The sequence below is a fragment of the Scleropages formosus genome, chromosome 25 (genome assembly GCF_900964775.1).
Source record: "Scleropages formosus chromosome 25, fSclFor1.1, whole genome shotgun sequence".
NCBI lineage: Eukaryota > Metazoa > Chordata > Actinopteri > Osteoglossiformes > Osteoglossidae > Scleropages > Scleropages formosus.
The window spans coordinates 14,427,983-14,447,353 of NC_041830.1; the positions used below are offsets into that span (position 1 = coordinate 14,427,983).

Below are 19,371 nucleotides of genomic sequence, written 5' to 3' on the forward strand. Positions count from 1 at the left end.
GCCCATTACCTCTGACCTTTGGCTTGCCTTTAAACGGTCATTCTTGGGAAGTGCGGACATACAGCATACATCAAACGGTCATTCTTAGAAACTGCGAGCAGACGGCATACATCATACAGCCCATTTCAACACTCGGAGGTCCCTTTTAACAGAGTGATGTCTTAGTTTCCTTTGACATGTAGGCAATTTATCATTAACTAGTATTTCCCTGACACCTGTATCCAAGGCAACTCGCAGTGTTACATACACTGTGTATTAGTCATACTTATTTGTGCGATGAATTGGTCAAACTGAGGTCTGGACCTTCTCCACCGTTAGCTACCAGTTATTTTCTACACCACTTTGGGTGCGTTAACTATTAGTAATGTGGGGCTCTTCTTCGCTCAGCCTAGTGTTGGTCCCTCAGCCTTCAGCTCTTTGCCATATGGACGTTTCCCTAAATTCTGAGAGTCCCAAGACAGAAAAGTCCACATTTGGGCCTATAGGTCATGGGAACATCTGCCTCCTTTCGGGGGTTAGAGGGGAGGGGGGTGACTGTTCTTGGCAGAGGTGGACCTCCAAACGCGGTCTGGCTCGACTTCACCAGCTGATTACTGGAAGGGACCCCTGGTGACGTGAGACCATCCTGTGACGGGAGAGCAGGGTCTGGGGCCATCATGTCAGAGGTGGGTGGCCACTTCCTGAGCACAAAGCAGTACCGCAGCTCTGAGATGAGCCCTCTTCGGTAGGGAAGGGTTCATCCCGAGGGCCTGAGCCTGAGGTTCGAATCGCATCCACCTCCAGCTCGGGCCCCGATCCGCCACCCACAAGCGCTGCGCTTTTTCTTCGATCTGCACATCATGCATGACTCTTGTGAAGGACACCCACGCCTCGGTGTTATTTTCGGTGGCAGAGACTTAAAGAGCGCGGTTTGCCGAGAGGCTTGAGCTGTGAAAGGAGCCCAAATGTTGAAATGTGCTCAAGCTGCACTGCAGTGTAGGTGCAGCCTTTGCGTAACCCTGTAACTCCCCTGCTGTCCTGTAGAGGGCACTGCTGTTCCATCAAGTCACAGTGAAAGTCACAGCTCATGTGAACAGCTGTTTTTCTGCATTAATACTCACATTTACATCACACTCTTTCTCCAAAGCAACTTCCAGTGAACTCTATGTAGTGTTATCAGCCCACACACCTTATTCACCATGGTAATTTACACTGCTGCATACACTATTTACACTGGGTCACTCATCCACACATCAGTGGAACACACTCTCTCTGTCACTCACACACTATGTGGGAACCTCAACAGTATGTCTTTGGAGTGTGGGAGGAAACCAGAGCACCTGCATGAAACCCACGCAGACTTTCAGAGAACATGCAAACTCCACACAGACTGAGCGGAGATCAAACTCACGCCCTCTCGCACCACCCAGGTGCCGTGAGACAGCAGCACTACTCGCTGTGTCATCATGCCTCCCTGCTTCAACCCCATCACCCATCCTGTTTCGTTCTTATGAACCTGAGGCTCTTTTCTCATTTCACAGACGAGCCTTGGAGGAAGTGGCTGAGGAATTCCTGAGCAAGGGACTTGCCCTAAATTTCATTTTAAGAAAATGCTTTCATTTTGTGAAACGGGAAAAGTTTCCTGCGATAGAATAGAATAGAATAGACTTTATTGTCCCATTTCTGGGAAATTTGTCTTGCACAACCATGACACGGCCAGTGCACATTGGACTCACATAAAACAATTATTGGGCACGAACTGCAGCCCATGATATTTTAAAGCTCAGATGTTATTAATATCTCATCTAAGTGATGGCTATGATTATTATATGGCAGATGACATCACTGTGATGCCATGTCTTACGTGAGCGACTGACCGATACGTGGCTTAACGGGGAATTTAATTTGATTTGTGCTCTGAGGTTCGGGATTGTCTGACCTCTGGATGTTCGTCACGCTGCCGGGTGGGTGGCTTGGAGTCGGAGGTTCGTACCCTTTCCTAGGACCCCTTTAAGAGTAATGATGAGGCCATAAATAAATTCAGCGAAAATATGCACTCAGTTTATTGCATTTAAACCTTGACTATCTCCACATTGTTGTGTTACAGATATTATAAACAGCATCTGAATATTTTAATAGTTTTTTTATTTAGTTTGACGGTGTTATTTTCAAAGCACACATGCTCTTTGCGGACCCCCTGAAGCCCATCCACGGACCCCAAGGGGGACCCAGGTGAAGAACCCCGGCTTTAAGACTAACAGGACCTTCCAGTGTCTGAATTAAATTCAGCCGAATGGAATTCAAGGTTAAACATTAAAGCTGTGATCTGCAGTGAGAAGATGTTTGGAATAAGTTTAAATTTGAGATTCTGGATTTGTAAAGGTCGTAAAGGTCATTATGAGCCACAGCGCTGTATTAATGAGACCTGAGGGTGACTTGAGACGGCTTGCCTTCTTTTCTCCTCCTGGCAGAAGCTGGGTGGGAACACATCTAGTTTCAAGCCATGATGCTACATCTTGCAGGCTAAAGGCCACAATTCAGTTTTTTTTTTTTTTTTTACTTAATGAAACCAGAATTCCTCAGCCGCTTCCTCCAAGGCTTGCCTGTGAAATGAGGAAAGAGCCGTTTTCGCGACGGGTGGGTGTTAAGAGGAGGAATGTTGAATTTTCCCCTCCTCTTACACTCTGCGCTGCGCGTTAATCCGTTTCCACGGCAACGCCATCTGGCAGGACTCGCCGTGCGGGTGCAGCGCGTGGGGGGCCGGATCCTTCCTCCGCTGGGGCTGCAGTCACATGCGGCTGTGCGTGCGGAGCAGCGGTCAGTCAACGGAGCCATCGCTAAGACCGCTGCCACCCATGGAGAGGACAAGGATACCATGGTACCGGCAGGTGCCCGTGGATGCGCCGGACCCCCCTCCGATGCTGGAGGGGGTCAGGTAGGATGGGGGCGGGCTCTCGTCTGGGGTTCCTGTTAGCTGTCACTCGGCGTCCGCGTGGGCTGGCCTTTTCGATAACTCCGCGGCGCCGCTTCGTTCCTCCGGCTGAACTCCTCTCTCCAGTAAACGGAGGAATGGCAGCTACACACAAAAGAAGGAACAAAGAAACAAACGAATGCGTTTCCGAGTTCCGATGCCACGCAGAAAGTAATTACTGCCACGTTTTCATCAAAGGCACCTGTGCCAGGAATCCCGAGCCAATGAGAGGTGTAGAAAGTGGAAGTGAAATACCTTCCGAATGGTCCGGACAGGAATTGGGGCACATAGTGGTTCTCTGAGCCACGCATTAAAACATCCCTGTGGCGGATGACCTCACCAACAGGTTCCTAAATACCTTAACCGCCAAGATTTTTTTTTTTCCCCATTTACAACCCTTCAGGGAGGAGCTCCTTACTGTAGTTATACCTGTATTTCTATTAGCATAGAAATCTATGCACAGGGCAGAACTGTGAACTCTGGAATATCAGATTAATTAATGACAATGTAATTGTGTGAGTTATTATTTAATATAAAATAATATTTATTGTTGTTGCTCATGAGTTTCCAGTCCCAGCGATATTTATATTGCTTTAATCCGTGATCATTCGAGACACTGCTATTCTGCTCTTACCACAGCAACGTGCAGAAGAAAGGCCTCGTACCTCTACTGCGTCGGAACGACCGCCCCGGAGCCTTGGCTACGTGCTAGAAAGGCGGCTTCTCATTGTGCGGTTCCCTCGCTGGCGTTTGTCTTTGAAGCAGGTGGGAAATGGAGCTATAAAAGGAGGCGATTCCAGCGAAGCCCACATGTTTGCACAAAATTGGGGTTCAGGGAGATCCATGTGTCCCAGAGGTGCAGATTTCAGCTCATAAAGATCATTTTCTCTTCTTTACCACATATGTCTTGCAATACTACGAACAGTCAGGTAGTGCTTTCCTCTCTAGAATTGCGTGGGAACAAAGGATCAGCACTGAAATGGTCGGTGTCTTACTTGTGGGGCAGATCTTACCAGGTGGTCAACTCCCAGTCTTCCTTAGCTGGTGTTCCTCAAGGCTCAGTGTTAGGCCTATTCTCCATCTTCGCTACTTTCTTTGGCGCTGTCTTTGCCTCTCTTGGATTCTCCAATCACTGCTATGCTGATGATACCCAGCTTCTCTTCAACTTTCCCCCAGCAGCAGCAGATGTATCCTCTTGTACAGCCACTTGCCTCTCGAACATCTCTGTTGGGATGATTGATCACCACTTGTAACTCAGTCGTTCCAGCACAGAAATCCTCCATCTCCCAGGTCTGTTCACCTGTGAGGCTCTCCATCAAACTGCAGCTTCCTCTTGTCTTCTCTTACAACCTCCGCAAACGGGCCTCTCCAGCTGATCCCGAAAGCCGCAGCATGAGCTGTGCTTGATTTGCCAAAGTGCTCTTATGTATCTTCCCTCCTAAGTTCTTTCTATTGACTTCCTCCAGCTGCCCATATGAAGTTCAGCGCTCCAGTTATGGGCTAAAAGACAGTCAAAGGATCTGCTTCTGGATACCTACAGGACCTGATCACTCTTCACACCCCAGCAAGGGTGTTACATTCTGCCACGTCTGACCACTTGGTGGCCCCACTCAACCAAGCACATAGCAGCACCGCAGCTTCTGAGAAGAGAGCCCTCTTCGGTAGAAAAGGGTTCATCCTCTGGTCCAAAACTAAAAGTCTATAGGTTTTCGGTTTTCGTTCCAATGCAGTGGAATGAAATCCCTCCGTGCCTCAGAGCTGCTGAATCCTCCAACATTAAAGAAGTGTTTCAAACACACCTCTTTCAGATCCTCTTTTCTCCTGATATCCTAACAGCCGCATCACATCATCTGTCACAATCTCCTTTGTATTTCCCATCAGGTTCAGGTCTGTAGGCAGCTGCACTGCACCAGCAAACATGATGCAAGCTGACCGTTCCTTGACAATAACACTTCTGCATCTAAAGTTCGTCACCTCTTCTAAAGTGCACTCCTGTTTACACTGGGTTTTACATAATTTTGGAGAAAAGCATCTGCTAAATGGATCAACGTGCAGATAAACGCAGTAGATTCTGCCTTTACTGCAGTTTTTGCTATGTGCATCCTGTCTTTGTGTTTGAAAAAAGGCGTCAGTGTCGCATTAACCATCGGCAAAGCGCATCAGTGTGACGATGTGTGAAATAAAGGCCACGTTCACAGCTTAATGGTGTTCAGATTAACGGCTGCCCTCGATACAGAAAGAGGAGTGAGTTGAGTAGATGCCGTATCTTTGAAGTCCCCCAGAATAAATCTTTGGGGGGGTGGCTGAATCCAAGGGTCTGGTATCTGTGTCCTCCAGTTTTCTGATTTCTTTCACATGCTTCGGCTCTTTTGAGAGCCGAAGCATGTAAACGCATGAGCTTTTTAGCCACATGGACATCACGGAGCACACTTCTCCGATCGAGCGGGCGATAGTTGGCGGACGAACCGGTTTGTGGCATCGATGCGCATCGCTGCTCATTGTGTCCTCGAGGGAAAAGCGAGCGCGTGATTTCTGTTGTCCAGCAAGGAATTTTGGGTGGTATATTTCGGCAAAGAGTTTGTTCAGTGAACACGAACCGCTGTGCACTGTTGCATGTGACCTGTCCCCCATCCCCCCCCCGCAACAGTGTCCCTGCAGGCCTTTTGTGTGTGTGTGCGTGCGTGCGTGCGTGCGTGTGTTTCAGAACCTGTCAGGTTAAGAGAGGCAACGAAACACCTCAGCTGTCAGTCAAGAATTTAAATCAGTTCTTTTAAGAGGTCACTTTTGTTTAAGCGAAAGTTGTCTTCCATCCATAACTCATCGGCGTTCATGCAGCATGAAATCGTGAATGTATATGTTTTCATGTTATATTTGCTTACATTTTTAAGGAAAATGTTGTCAACACCTTCATAACAACATGCGGAAAACAGGCTTTCAGGTTTGAGTGTTTCGTCTGAGGTTTATTTCAGTTTTTACCCTGTTTGGACGTTGCGTTAAAGCCGCATTGTATGGTGAATAAGAGAAACTCTAATCGCGTAGAAATAAAAACAAAGCATACAGAATAATCCAGCTCAGTCACAAATCAATCATTAACGTTAAACGCAACAGTCTTTAAATAATGAAAATGAGAAAAGACTATATGGTAAGGGTCGATGGGAAGGGTACCTTCCCCCCTCTGCTAACAAATTTAATATCATGTCAAGTTTCAGGTAACACATACGATCATTCTCTCAGGGATGTTGATGAGCCGAAGGAGTGGACAGGAATTTACTTTCCATAAATGGGGTATAAAGAGAATGCCTTAACCAATAGGCCCTCGGTAGACTTGTAACTGGAGCCTCAGGTCTTCTGCCTTCATGGACCGAGGTTAAACATCTCAGCGCTTGACCCTGAGCACGGCGACTGCACGTTCAAGCACTAAAACCCCAAAGAGAGGTACGCACGAGCAAAGGGAATTAACGAAAAAATGAAGCGGTCGTGCATTTGCGTGAAAATGCATCAAGAACTTCGCTGCAAATCGTCCCTGGAAACTCTTCAGGCGCCAGGGCGAAACACACTAAACGGTTGCCATTGCTAACCGTTGCGTTGTCCTCTCTCGAGTTGCTTGCACGCTCCTCCTTTCCCTCCTTCCGAGAGGATCTGTAGTCCACCTTTGTCTGCTGCCTCACCTGATACCGGAGAGGAAGGGTCTCGGAGGCTGACGGGCCTGTGAGGACAAGTCCGGTAACCGAAGCCGCACCTTTCACAATGGAGTCCGGGTCGAGCTACACAATGGCCGGCGGTAGCGGGGGGGAGCCGTACCGCCCTTGTGGGCTTCGACGGTGGAGCAAGAGAAATCTGAACCCACCCGAAAACACCGGCGGCGTCTGCAGGGGAGCAGAGCTGTGTTGTGATATTGAGCGAATCGATTTACTGTGCTTTGTTGGACGCGGCGTCGCGTGACCGTACCATCGAGACGAGTATAACCACAAACAGACCCGAGGCCTTGGAATTTGCACGAACGTAAATCTGACCCGTGCTGTAGCCTTGCGGGAGCAGAGCAGAGACACCGATCTAGCGCTGGTATCAACAGCAGGGTAGATCTCGGTACTTGGGACGGTGCGGGTGTTTGGGTCTGGCCTTAGTGTAGAGGTGAACAGAGAGGGTTCGGGTTGAGGTTGCTGTTGGGAAGCACACAACTCCTCAAGTGAAAGTTTATCTCGGTTCACAAAGACTGCTTCAAGCATTCAGGTCCGGAGTTAGAAATCTCCCTGTGAAAGCCAAGCGTCTTCTCATGTTACCTTCCCCATCCGCCCCAGAGACGTGAGTCCCAGAAGCTCGTTCGGTATGACCCATGTCCTCCCTTCAGCCTAGCAGCTATGGTGTGGCACCCTGCGACTGATGATATCTCCCAACCTGCCTCCTCTTCTGATCTTATCTCCTGAGAAACACATAGACATTTGATAAAGTGTGCCCATGACTTCCAGACATCGCGTGACAATGCAAAGCGCTGAGGCCCACTTAGATTGGCACGGCCGTTCCGTCAAAACCGCTTCCTGGGTTCACTGATCCGGCGGGGGGGCCGCGCGGTTGCCATCGCTGCCTTCTGATCGGCTGTCCGGTGGGCGGGGCCAATCTGTCTTTCTCCACCTCTGTAGCCTACAACCAATCTGAAAATGCTTGAAGAATGAGATAGGGCCATCTGGACATAACTGTGTCACGAGAAGACCGAGTCGGTAGTGTGTCGAGGGAAGCGGCTCAGATGCCAGCGTTCGCTATGAGTCGACACGAGGCCATCGCCAGGAAGTTCTCCCTGGACAGTTATGTGTAAGTACATCGCCGCAACTCCACAAGTCGTCTGCGCTCAAAGCTCAAGGGTCGTCTCTGTACCGCGCTCTGTTTTCAACCAGGGAACATTTTTAATGTCTCGACGGGGGGTTGTTGCTTAATTTAGATCGTGATTTTGACCTCCCCGCCATTGTCGAGTTTTTCGAATACATTGCATCTGAGTTTAAGCGGTCGTAAAAGCCGAGCCTTTATAACCTACAGTATGCGTGCTGCAGTCGTGCTCCAAGTGACCAGCTTCCGTAGACTGGACGTTCATGTCGATTCGCAGATGCAGCCGTGCTCTGCAGCACTTTATCTCGATGCCGCTGGACGATCAGGTGCTTTCGGTTCGGTTTCGCTTTTTGACATGTGTCGCGTGGGCAGGATGGCAGGTGCATACAAGGGAAATGGAAACTGTGCCGTGCGTCTCATTTGCATTTGCTCCGCCTTCTCACTGTGAATTCACACACGGTCGCCCTGCTACGCATCAGGAGACGAAGCTCCGCCCCTGGAGACGGGCCTGAAGATCCAGTCAGTCCAGGTCCTCAGTTCCACCCAAATGGCTTCATTTCTCTTTTAACACCGTTGAGAGAAAAAAAGAGAGTTGATGGGAAGTTCAAGTCGGAACGTAGAAAAAAAACGAAAAATCCCAAACAGTAGATTTAATGCATTGTCTTGTTGGCCCCAAGAAGGAGCCCAGTAGGACACAAACATGGTATAGATCTGGGTCTGTGGTAAGGGGGAGGGGGTGTTCATCTGTGTTTTTTTTTTTTTTTTTTTTTTTTCTGCGTCTACATAGGAGGGTGTCTTTTCATGGTTTTCAAAAGGCAGATGTGGCTCTCTTTACTCAGCTGCCGCGGAAGGCAGGGCGAGGTTTGTTTTGCGTGTCGACACCTGTGGCTTTCACAGCGAACACAAAAGGCGCCGAGCCGCCCCCATCCTGGGGGGGGGGGTGACGTCAAGGCAACAGCACATGCGAAAGGTTACTCTGTTCCGCCTCAGACGGCCTCCCTCTTCAGAGCACGCACTCCACGGCACGGACGCGAACCTCGGAGGAGTCCGGTTCCGAGTGCCCTCCGCCAAGCGAGCGCTGTCTCGCCCCGGTTTTACCGCACCTGGTCGCAGGCGGTTCGTGAAGGCCCAGTCGATCCCGAACATGAGTCAGACGCCACACGGTGGGAATTAAAGCGCCGTGACATGATAATGCCCACTGCTAAGGAACGCTTTCGTTCAGTTAAAGGACAGCGTGTCTTCAGGTAAGCAAGTAGGTGTGTTACAATAATAATTCTGTGACTTTTTCAAACGCTGGACTCGTCATCTGTGCGTGTTCTTCCTCTGCTTTGCCAGCCGTTGTCACTTTTTTTTTCGGCTGATATTTCATATTTCTGGGGATGAACAATAAACGCAGCTCTGTTTACTGTCCCAGAGAACACCTGCGTGTCTGGATGTGTCAGTCTGACCGCTGGCTGGAGGCTGCTATCAGTGCAGTGTGTAGTCGCCCAGGCTGATAAGAGATGTGTATTGACTGTTACAGCAATAAGGACTGAGTTTAACTTAACGGAAGAACTCCTGACCGACCCTTTCTTGGTGCTGCAGGAGCTTTCCGACACCCTGCGATCTGACCCGATTCACACGCCGTCTGCCGGCTCTTTTCTTCATCGCTTATTCAGCCGCAGCGAAACCCTCACCCGGCGCCTGCCTGTGTGATACCCGCCTTCTGAGCACGTAGACAGCTACAGGGGCCACGATCCACACACAGCTTCAGCGACCTAATGCTAACGGGGTAACGGGGCCGCAGCGGGCAGCCGACTATCGGAAAAGTTACGGCGGCCTGGGTCTGCGGCTGGGGATCGAGGCTCCGTCTCTGAGAGCGTGGCTGTTCGTAGCGCCGTTCCCACGGTGACCGTGGCAACGCTACCCACCTGGAGACATGGGGGAGTCTATGTAGCTTGGCTCATCTGTAGGTGCTGCTAGAGTGAGCTCTGAAGACCAGTGAAATGTGTGAGACTACAGATCAGGAGTCGCCGATCAATAATAGATTCTAAGGAAGGGTCACAGGGGTCGGACGTGTGCGCGCAGATCACGTTTCGTAAGGCTCTTCTCTGCAGTTTGCGTCGTGACGGTTGATACGTAGTTGGTTTATGTGTGGCCCACAAAGTCCTAAGCCACCCCTCTTTTACACACACCGTGGATCCTGTGCCATTATCGTGGTGAATGTCCAATGGATGGCAACGGTTGGGGCTAAGGTTGATGCTGACCCACGTTTTCCTCCACCCAGCAGCTCGACGGATGGAGATGCGGTGGCAGCCAAGGTGCGGAAAGCCAAGAGCATGAGGCTGTTTGATCCTAGGAAGACGTGGAGCCTGGAAGAGTCTCAGCTGGGCACCCAGGATCTCAACAAGCATCAGTCCAAGCCCATTAGGTCAGCCAGTGAGCGTCTTTACGGGTCTTTTGCGGGCTTCCGTTGGAGTTCGTACCATCTTTCCACATACATCTGAGCTGTCACACCTGGGAAAGTCAGTTTCTGGTTTCTGCAGTCACCACCTAGCATTGGCTTCCACATATTTTCTGATAATTTACTTACTTGGAAATTACTTGTCACATACAGGCAGGGCAAAAAAGCAGAAGTAACCTCAAGTGACGTCTGCTTTTTCCTCTTTTATCTTGCTCCAGGGCTCAGACGTTCGACTCGGAGACCCACAGCGAGAAGCCAGAGGCTCCCGAAACACGGAGCGTAGGTTACCCTCATTTCAGCCCCCAAAAGGGGCATTTTCTGACCCCGCCGGCGCCTCATTGCCCAGCAACAGATAGTAAAACTGTGTCACGGCGTTCACAAGCTATATTCTGTTCTGTCTTGTGAGGTTTACGCTTTCAAGTTGTACATTTCACCAGGACAGTTATTTTTGGCCCCTTAAAAAAGTGACTTCTCTTTACCCTTTAGAAATACACACACACACTCACACCCACACACACTGTCTGAACCGCTTGTCCCATATGGGGTCGCGTGGAGCCGGAGCCTAACCCGGCAACACAGGGCGCAAGGCTGGAGGGGGAGGGGACAGACCCAGGACGGGACGCCAGTCCATCGCAAGGCACCCCAAGCAGGACTCGAACCCCAGACCCACTGGAGAGCAGGACCTGGTCCAACCCACTGTGCCACCGCACCCCACCCCCTTCAGAAATACTGCAGAGGAAAATGAGGAAGCTGGTGGAAAACTCAAGGGTTTTCAACAGGCTGCGAAGACGGTGCTGCAGTTCTCCTGCTGCCTACATTTATTTATTTTGTTTTTTTTTTCCCCCATTTGCAGAGCTTCATAAAGCACAACAAAACATTCCACAGGCTCTTTAGAGACATCCCTGAAAGTGAAGAGCTGACGCACTGTGAGTCAAACACGCAGATGAATGATCAAATTTGGAAGTAATTACGTAATGTGGTTTCGGCAGGTGACAGGTGATCTCAGACTCTTTTCTGAGCATGTATACGATGAAAATGGCACAGGTTCCACCTGCAAACGTGCACTCGTTATGACACCCACTTTCACTGTAAACTGGGCCGCGTTGGTGTCGACAGTGATGCATGCCAACCCACGCCTGTGCGCGTGTGTCTGTGTGCTCAGCCTTCACATGCGCCCTGCAGAAGGAGGTGCTGTACCACGGCAAGCTCTACGTGTCAGAAAACTATCTGTGTTTCCACTCCTCCGTGCTGCTCAAGGAGACCAAGGTAGGTGTCGCAATTCAAGCCGTTCCATCGCCTCTGACATTTTATGGTATATCTATCAGACGGCTGGAGGGACCGATGGACCTTGTCAACGCTGAGCACACATAAAGCGTAATTTTCCAGTCAGATTCTCCAAATTCTATGTGTGTGCCTGTGTATATACTGCATATATACACAAAACATAGATAAAATATATAAACAGTCTGTGTCCATTGCTTGATGGCTACCTGCTCCCATCAGGCCAACACATGCTGTTACCATCTCTTTCTTGCTCTTCCTGCTGTTTCTTTTTACAGTCTTATAATTCACCTTAACTGCTTGGTGATCTCGTTTTATACCGGTCCAAAATCGGAAGTATGTAGTCTCTAGGTTTTGGCTTTCATGTAGAGGAATGAACTTCCCCTATCCCTCAGAGCTGCCGAGTCCCTTTCCGTATGCGAGAAGCTTCTCGAAACCCATCTCTTTCAGACCTACTTCTCCTGATCACCTCACGCTGCCATAATTTTGCATCACGCCATCTTTTATGACCGCCTCTGTGTCTCTTATCACTTCTATATGCAGGTACTTGCGTCACGTGCACCAGCAAAGTGATGGCGCCGCACAAACTGACTGTGCTTGCATGTGTATCTAAAGGTCTTTCTTAGTGAAATGCACTTTCGTTTACTCTTCAGGTATATGCTGGACGAAAGTGTCTGAGTAAGAGAGTAAATGTAAATATAACGCAGTATCGTGTTTAAGTATTTAAACTCTACTCCTAGGCCTACTTTTGAGCGCCCGCTAATCGGTGCGTTGGGTGTGGGCCTTGTAACTAGGTGGTGGTGCCTGTGGCCAACGTGCGGGCCGTGAAGAAGCAGAACACGGCCCTGGTTGTGCCGAACGCCCTGTCCGTCCGCACCGCAGATGGAGAGAAGGTCAGCGGCACACTTTCGTTCACGTTAACGCCACATCGATGGACATGTTCGTTGAGAGCAGCACTTATTAGCCCTGAATGCTGCTGACTCGCAACCGCAGAAATGCCCGCAGCGGCACCGAGTCAGCGTGCTACTTGAGCAGTGACCTCACGTCCGTTTCCACCTTTCAGTACCTGTTCACGTCGCTGCGGAACCGGGAGTCCTGCTACAAACTCCTCTGCTCCGTGTGTCTCCACGTGGAGGTGCGTACGGCCGTTAACCGCCCACCCCGGCGGCCTGCCTGTAAATTAGGACTGAGTTAGCACTCTGCTATCAGTGGCTTTGCACCGTACACATCTGTGAGTTAGCGCTTTTTGTCTTCATTCCGCATGCGCCACGTTAGCATTGTAGCACATCTGTAAATTAGCGCTTTTTGTTAGCATCCTACGCGCGCTGCCTTACAATTGTAGCGTCTCTTGGTGTTTTTCGCTAGTGCTCTGCTCGCCCTACATTAGCTCTGTAGGCTATGTGGAAATTAGCACACTTCGTTAGCATTCTGCTCCGTAACTTAGCGCTCTTAGCACAACTGTAGTTTAGTGTTCTTTGTCAACTTCTGGCCTTAATTCGGAGACCGTCTACTTCTCCAGGACCGGAGTGCCAACAGCAGCCCCCAGGTGTCCTCCGCTGAAAATGGCTTGGATCGCAGCCGGGAGACGGTACGGATGCCTTCTGGGCCGCGTGTCCTTTTCCGCTGTGCTCATGATGACGGCTCCATCGCCGGTGTTGCAGCCGTTGAGCGGTCAGCGTCCCGTTCTCTTCCGCAGACCTTAAGTGTGTCCAGTGTTGAGGACAGCATGGACCTTCCAGAGGAGGCGGACTCCCCGTTGATCAGACCGAACAGAGGTGGGTCTCCAGCTCCCGGCGTCTTCGAACGCCGTCCCCGTGTGACGGATTTCCACATCCTAGATTGCACAGCAAGTGAAATTAAATACTGAAGATCCAAGTGAAAGGAAGACAACTTTCAAGTTTTCAGGTTATTCGGAATTACACTGTCTTGCAAGTAAAGGCCTGAAAAGATGACTTTACAGCGAAAATATTCATTGAATGGTGGCGCTTTCATATTTATTCATTGAGCTGGTGGTTTCCTTCAGAGTGACTTACAGTGATTTACCCGTTATATAGTTTGGTCATTTTGTTTTACCAGAGCAATTTGGGGTTAGTGCCTTGGTCACTGGTACAGTGGCCGGTGCGATTCAAACATTGGGTCAGCGAGAACAGAGGTGGCAGCTGTAACTACCATGCTGCTTCCTCTTTGTGGCTGTGGTTTGTTCGATTCCCCTCATCTGAAGCACATTTAGTGTGCAAACATGGCATAACCTCGAGGCCTCTGGAAGTGGCCAGAGTGACCTGGCAGACAAAAGCCAGACAAAAGCCAGACAAACATTGCTGAAAAGGCACAGAGAGGCCCGATGATGATTACGTAACACCATTGTTTGCGTCCTCAGAAGCGCCACGCAGAGGGAGCGGCAACGAGAGCAGCGAGGAACAGGATGTCAGCTCCGGCGAGGAGAGCAGAGGTATACACACTCACCGGATACACGCACAGGCTCGTACGCGCACACACACACACACACACGCTGTAAAGTGGTTTTACTGACGCCCCTCATGTCCCCCCTCGAACAGCCAGGTCTTGGGTCTGGGCTGTGACCGAGACGGTGAAATCAGTCCTCATCCAGACAGAGTCCAGGAATGTCAACCTCCTGCTCATCTTCTACCTTGTACTGTAAGTTCACTTCCCTTCCGGTTTGGTCCAGAGCTGTCATGAAGGAGCCCAACTTGTCCTGCCACAAGTTGTAATTCACCATTATTGGATATTTACATTACATTTAGTCATTTATTCGGTGACTTAGTGTTAAACTACTTAGTTATTTACCCATTTATACAGTTGGGTAATTTTATTAGACCAATTTAGAGTAAGCACCTTACTTAAGTGGAGAGTACGACAAATTGTCCTAGGGGGGTTTTGTCTAGGACCCCACGTAAGGGTACTACAGCTGAAGGTGGGATCGCACCTGTGACCTTCGGGTCTAAAGGCATCATCTCTCACCATTACGATACCAGCTGCAGTATATGAACAACAATAGCGAGATTCAGTCTTTGACACACAAATAAGCCATTTCTGTAGGTGAACTTTTCCCTGTTAAAAATTTAAGAGGAGATTCCTTGATAGTGTTTATGTGTACCTGCTGGTATGTCGTTTTTCAGGAATGTACATCAGACGCTCTTGCGAGGTAGATATAATCTGATGGGTTCGTTCCTTAACAAGTTCAAGTTGGGCATCGGCCTCGGTGACACGTGTCATCGCCTTACCGAGTCTCTCGCTGTGTGACCTCAGGGTGCTGCTGCTCCTGGTGTCCTCTGGCTACATTGGCCTGCGCATCGTAGCCCTGGAAGAGCAACTGAGCTCCATGGGGGCTCTGCCCCAGTTCTCTCTCCCAAGGGGGTAAGATCCTTGACACTCCAAAGACAACCCCTTGCAGGACCTCAAAGATGCACGCTCTCTCACAAACACACACACACACACACACAAAGTTTAGTTCTTAGGCCCGTCACGTTCCGTTCCCCCCAGGTAACCAGATTGCCTTCCAGAAAATGTTCCCCTGCACTCCACCCTCTTACTGGAAAACTTCAGAGAGCTCTGTATTGTGGAAATAAAGCCCAACTCAAAAGATTGCATGGACACGCCTTTTCCTGTAACTCGAACGCTATTGTTGTTCCTCTCCCCAGCCGGTCCTCATGCGATTGCATGTTGTACACAGAAAGTATGTCGACAGGTGTTTTGCAAGCGCTGCCTGTCTCAAGTTGGTTTTCCCACCTTCTGGCGGGCGAGCTGGAAGGAGACACGCTACAGGGCAATCGAATCCTTTAAGCGATACCTTAACCGTTTTTCCGACACACGCACACCTTCTTCCCAACATATTGTTGAGTGCCTCCTACATACTCCTATGGAGACTGTCAAACGCGAGCCTGAATGTCATGGTGCATCACGGTGACCTCAGCATCCCTCTCGTTTCCAGGTACAAGAATACGTAGCACCTTGAGCAAGGGGGTGCTAACTGAGGAGAGTGTTAATAGAGGAAAACCTTGACCATCACCACCTGCCGCAGGCAACAATCACGCGAGAAGACCGAACCTCGAAACCAAACGCTCGTTCCCCTCCCGGGACACTGAAACAGATCGGCTTCAGGTGACTGGACACAGGAGCCATCCCACTTCGTCCCGTTTCAGTCACGTGACCGCAAACCACGTCCGCAGAGAGCTCGAGGCACCAATGCCAGCAGCCGGACTGTCGGCCTCCCTCGGAGAGCCTGCGGGAGAAACCCGGGTTCGGCAGATTCTCAGCAGCAGGGGCCGCTGCTTCCTGGGGTGAACGAACACTTTTGTGCAATTTCCTTATTCCTGCCCCTTTTCCAACACAGACCCAAAGATGCCACAGTCACACTCGGGCGCTCCGCAAGAGAGCCGCTTAAAAGCCGGATGCGTTCTCCGATGCAACGAGATATTACCTTCCAGCTCAGGGAGGAAGGACGGATGTCGAGCCGCAACGTCACACCGTGCTGTAAATGCTCACCAGTAACAAAGCGACAACACGCACCCTGACGTCACACCGTTTCATGCAGATGTACAGCTTCTTCCAGTCATAGTCCATGCAGTACAGACATCACTTCCTGCAAAGATGGGTTTAAATAAGTCCTCTAAATATGAATTTTTGCTTTTTTCTTTTTTTTTATTGCAACTTCTTTAACTTATCACTTTATCCTGCGGTTATATTTTTTTCTATTGTAATAAAATGCGAAATAATATTACGTCAGGGAGAAGGGGTCCTTTTTCTGCCTCGTCGTTATTAGATCAGTGTAAAAATGAACCAAAGTTTGCTTTAGTTTAGAGAGCCTTTTTAAACAAAACTTGGAAACCACTCAAACGCCATCTAGTTGTAATGCTTTGCATTGAATACCGCGTTTTCACTTGAGAATCCGATGGATCCGGTGGGTTTTTTAAATCAGACTTTCAAATTGTGCCCTTACTTGAATTTCCCTCATCGGTTTCGGAGATAATGACGGTAGCTGCACGATGATGAAAAAACGGTTTTGATAAAAAGTCAGTGGAATTTACATAATTTTGTTGCGTCAGTGGAGGACTGATCATAATGGACCAGAATGTATGAGTGAAAGACCTCAAGGTGCAGGGAGTGTATTGGTGCTTTACAGCAACCGTGAAACTTTTACTGCGTCTGGATACATTTTTATTGCTCATAAATCAGATTAACTCTTGATTATATGAATGTAAGAATGTAAAAAGTCTGTCGGGTAGGTACAATCCCACTGCAGTAGACGTTTTTGAACGATGGCGTGACATTCCATTGACACAGCAGGACAAGTAGGTGTGTGACATTCCTTTTACTGAAATGTCAAAAAAATGTCATTCTGCTCCTAGTGCCATAAGACTTTACATAATATGTATTCGTTTCCTTTATTTTTCCCCATTTCTTCCTCTCTGCTGTGTTGTTTTTTAAGCTGCATATCGTGAATTTGTGATTGTTTGAATATTATACTATCCAGATTTTTTTTCTTCTAATTTCTGAACTCGAAGACCGATTTGTGCGCCGGTGAAATGCGAGATTTTGCCGCATTTTTGTTTTCCATGGACGCCCCTCACCTGTATCCAAAGCACATCTCCTTAATCGTGAACTGGAGACGAGAACAGAAAAAATATGTATGATTGTACAATATTGCATCATAGCTTGGAAAAAATAACAAATCTTTTCATTACCTTTTGATGCTGTACAGCAAATTAACTTTTGCTTTATTATTACAGATTAAAAGCTAAAGCACATTTTTTATATCTTTGAATTAGTAAATAAATAAATTAGCGAAAATGCCAGGTCTATGAATGTGCTCTGGTGGCTTCAGCTTTAAGGTGGAGGCGTTGAGTCTCAGGAAATAACAAAGCAATGGCCATTAAGGGTCGCGGGGGGGGGGTTCTGCGCTCTTCTCTGGGGTCACAGAATCTCACAACGCTGAGGTCGTCAGCATTTATTTATTTATGTTCTTTTTTTTTGGCATTTTCTCAGTCTGTGAGTAGATTTTTGTGTCCCTTGAAATGTGACCCACTGTTACACTTGAGTAGCTCCTTCAAATCCGCCTCTGTGAGGCCGCCCCTGTTGCTGTCGAGAAATAAACAGAAAATTTTAATAAACTCATAAATATTTTCACGTCTATAGCTGTACTTTAATGTCTGCTGTTGACTGGGTTTCAGCACGCTGAAAATCATGTAAATTGCCCAAGTGTGTGTGTATGTGTGGGTGAACGGAGAGTCCTGCGCTGGAATGGTGTCCTACGCAGTGTCTCCTGCCTCATGCCCTGTGACTCCTGGACAGCCTCTGGATAACCGTGACCCACCACTGGACAAGCGCGTATTGACTATTTGTAGCCGAATGCACTATAGAACAAATCCTCTAGCACAGTAATGCCTTTCGGTGCCACTGGAACAGTCACCATGCCACCTGGTGGATGGTTTCAGTATTACAACAACTCACATCTACGAAAACACTGCCAAACACGGTACTTAGAGCATCGGTACAGCGTCAGCGACAATATTCTGCTTTTGTTTGTGCAAGAAACTCAGGGTAATGTTGATTGCCTAACACTATGATGTCTTGGACAAAGGTGTCAGATAAATAAAGTTGCTGATGATAATATGTGTAGGTGCTCTGGTTTCCTCCCACAGTCCAAAGATATGTTGTTGAGGTTCACCCACAGTGTGTGAGTGACAGAGAGAGTATGTTCCACCGATGGATGTATGGATGAGCGACGCGGTGTAAGTCACCACGGTAAATAAGATGTGTGGGCTGATAACACTACATAGAGTTCATTGGAAGTTGGTTTTGGAGAAAAGCGTCTGCTAAATAAATAAAATGTAATAATAATAATAACAATGTAAACTGGGTTTTTCTTTTTTTAAAAAACCCTGCACGGACCGGTGTAAAGTTAGGTCACACCCTACCTGCACGGTTCTTAGATGTTTTGATTGGAGTGTGTGTGTGCGTGTGTGTATGTACTAGCTGTCGGCCCTCGATCTAAGGAACGCTTGTCAGGTTACAGGGGCCTCATAACTGGTCCAGATGAAGGCGCCCCGTTTGGGCACGTGACCCGCCCCCGGGGTGTCGGTGAGAGGATGCTGCCCATTGGCTGGCTCCGCTCGTGCGGCACGCAGGGTGCAGGTCAGCGTGGCGGACAGGCGGGCCCATTCACAGGCAAAACCGCCCCCCACCCCGGGATGTTTCGTGCGGAGCCTGTGGGCGCGCTGCCGTTCACACACTGCCGCTGGCCATGTCACCACTCGGCCTCCTCTGGCTCCTCGCAGCTCTCGTCACATGTAAGTATTCGGCAACCTTTGCTTCCCAGTAATCTCAGGACAAGAATCTGTGTCCAAGAACCAGTGGAGTTTTGTAGCTCATCATCCAGTTAGATTTTCCAATATCACATCATTTTCATGGCTTACTGCAACTCATTAGATCACTTTTTTTGTCGTCGTTACATTTTCCTGGTCTGTGCTATTTGTCATTTATTTAGCATGAGGAAAAAAATATATATGTGGCATTTCATATTTTTTTAACGGAATTTTATTGTTTTGTTATTATTGAGCCACTTTTTCAAAACAGGTAATTTTTTAATTCATTACTTATCAATTTTTTGGGGGAAAAAATTTAAAAAAATGGAAAATCCACAGCAACCAGACTGTCTAAAATGAAACTCTGCTTATTAAAATGAGTGTGAAATGCAGCGATTTCTCCTTTTAGTTGCTTTATTTCTTCCTGCTGCTTCCCAGTGAAACGAGAAGGGGGGATTAAACAGATCTGAACGCCCCTCATGGAGATGCGATACAAGTGTCCTGCGATCCCCGATTCGGTTCATTGTTGCCCGTCATCGTGATGTTGTGTTTTGATA

The 19,371-nt window shown here is 48.6% G+C and overlaps 1 protein-coding gene across 6 annotated transcripts; it reads left to right on the top strand.

The window, feature by feature from the left end:
• Positions 1–2,761: 2,761 nt before the first annotated feature.
• LOC108921722 (GRAM domain-containing protein 2B-like) lies at positions 2,762–17,631 on the top strand. Of its 6 annotated transcripts, XM_029249335.1 has the most exons (13): positions 8,557–9,012; positions 10,035–10,178; positions 10,430–10,490; positions 11,065–11,137; positions 11,374–11,477; positions 12,287–12,385; positions 12,556–12,627; positions 13,012–13,080; positions 13,189–13,267; positions 13,870–13,941; positions 14,048–14,147; positions 14,760–14,867; positions 15,442–17,631. In XM_029249335.1, the coding sequence occupies exons 1-13, from the start codon at positions 8,570–8,572 to the stop codon at positions 15,455–15,457; spliced, it is 1,440 nt and encodes a 479-aa protein (XP_029105168.1). In that variant the 5' UTR covers positions 8,557–8,569; the 3' UTR covers positions 15,458–17,631. The 6 variants fall into 6 exon arrangements, with proteins under 6 accessions (XP_018586879.1, XP_018586880.1, XP_018586881.1 ...); XM_018731363.2 differs by lacking the exon at positions 8,557–9,012 and adding an exon at positions 2,762–2,914 and having other exon boundaries at positions 13,012–13,267; XM_018731364.2 differs by lacking the exon at positions 8,557–9,012 and adding an exon at positions 7,403–7,756 and having other exon boundaries at positions 13,012–13,267.
• Positions 17,632–19,371: the final 1,740 nt, after the last annotated feature.

Excerpts from the sequence above, each read along its gene's own strand:
- LOC108921722 (XM_018731366.2), top strand. The coding sequence starts at position 8,570 with ATGGTTTTCAAAAGGCAGATGTGGCTCTCTTTACTCAGCTGCCGCGGA. Across the intron at positions 10,179-10,429 it reads CATCAGTCCAAGCCCATTAG|GGCTCAGACGTTCGACTCGG; the intron begins GTCAGCCAGTGA and ends ATCTTGCTCCAG. Across the intron at positions 14,148-14,759 it reads CTCATCTTCTACCTTGTACT|GGTGCTGCTGCTCCTGGTGT; the intron begins GTAAGTTCACTT and ends GTGTGACCTCAG.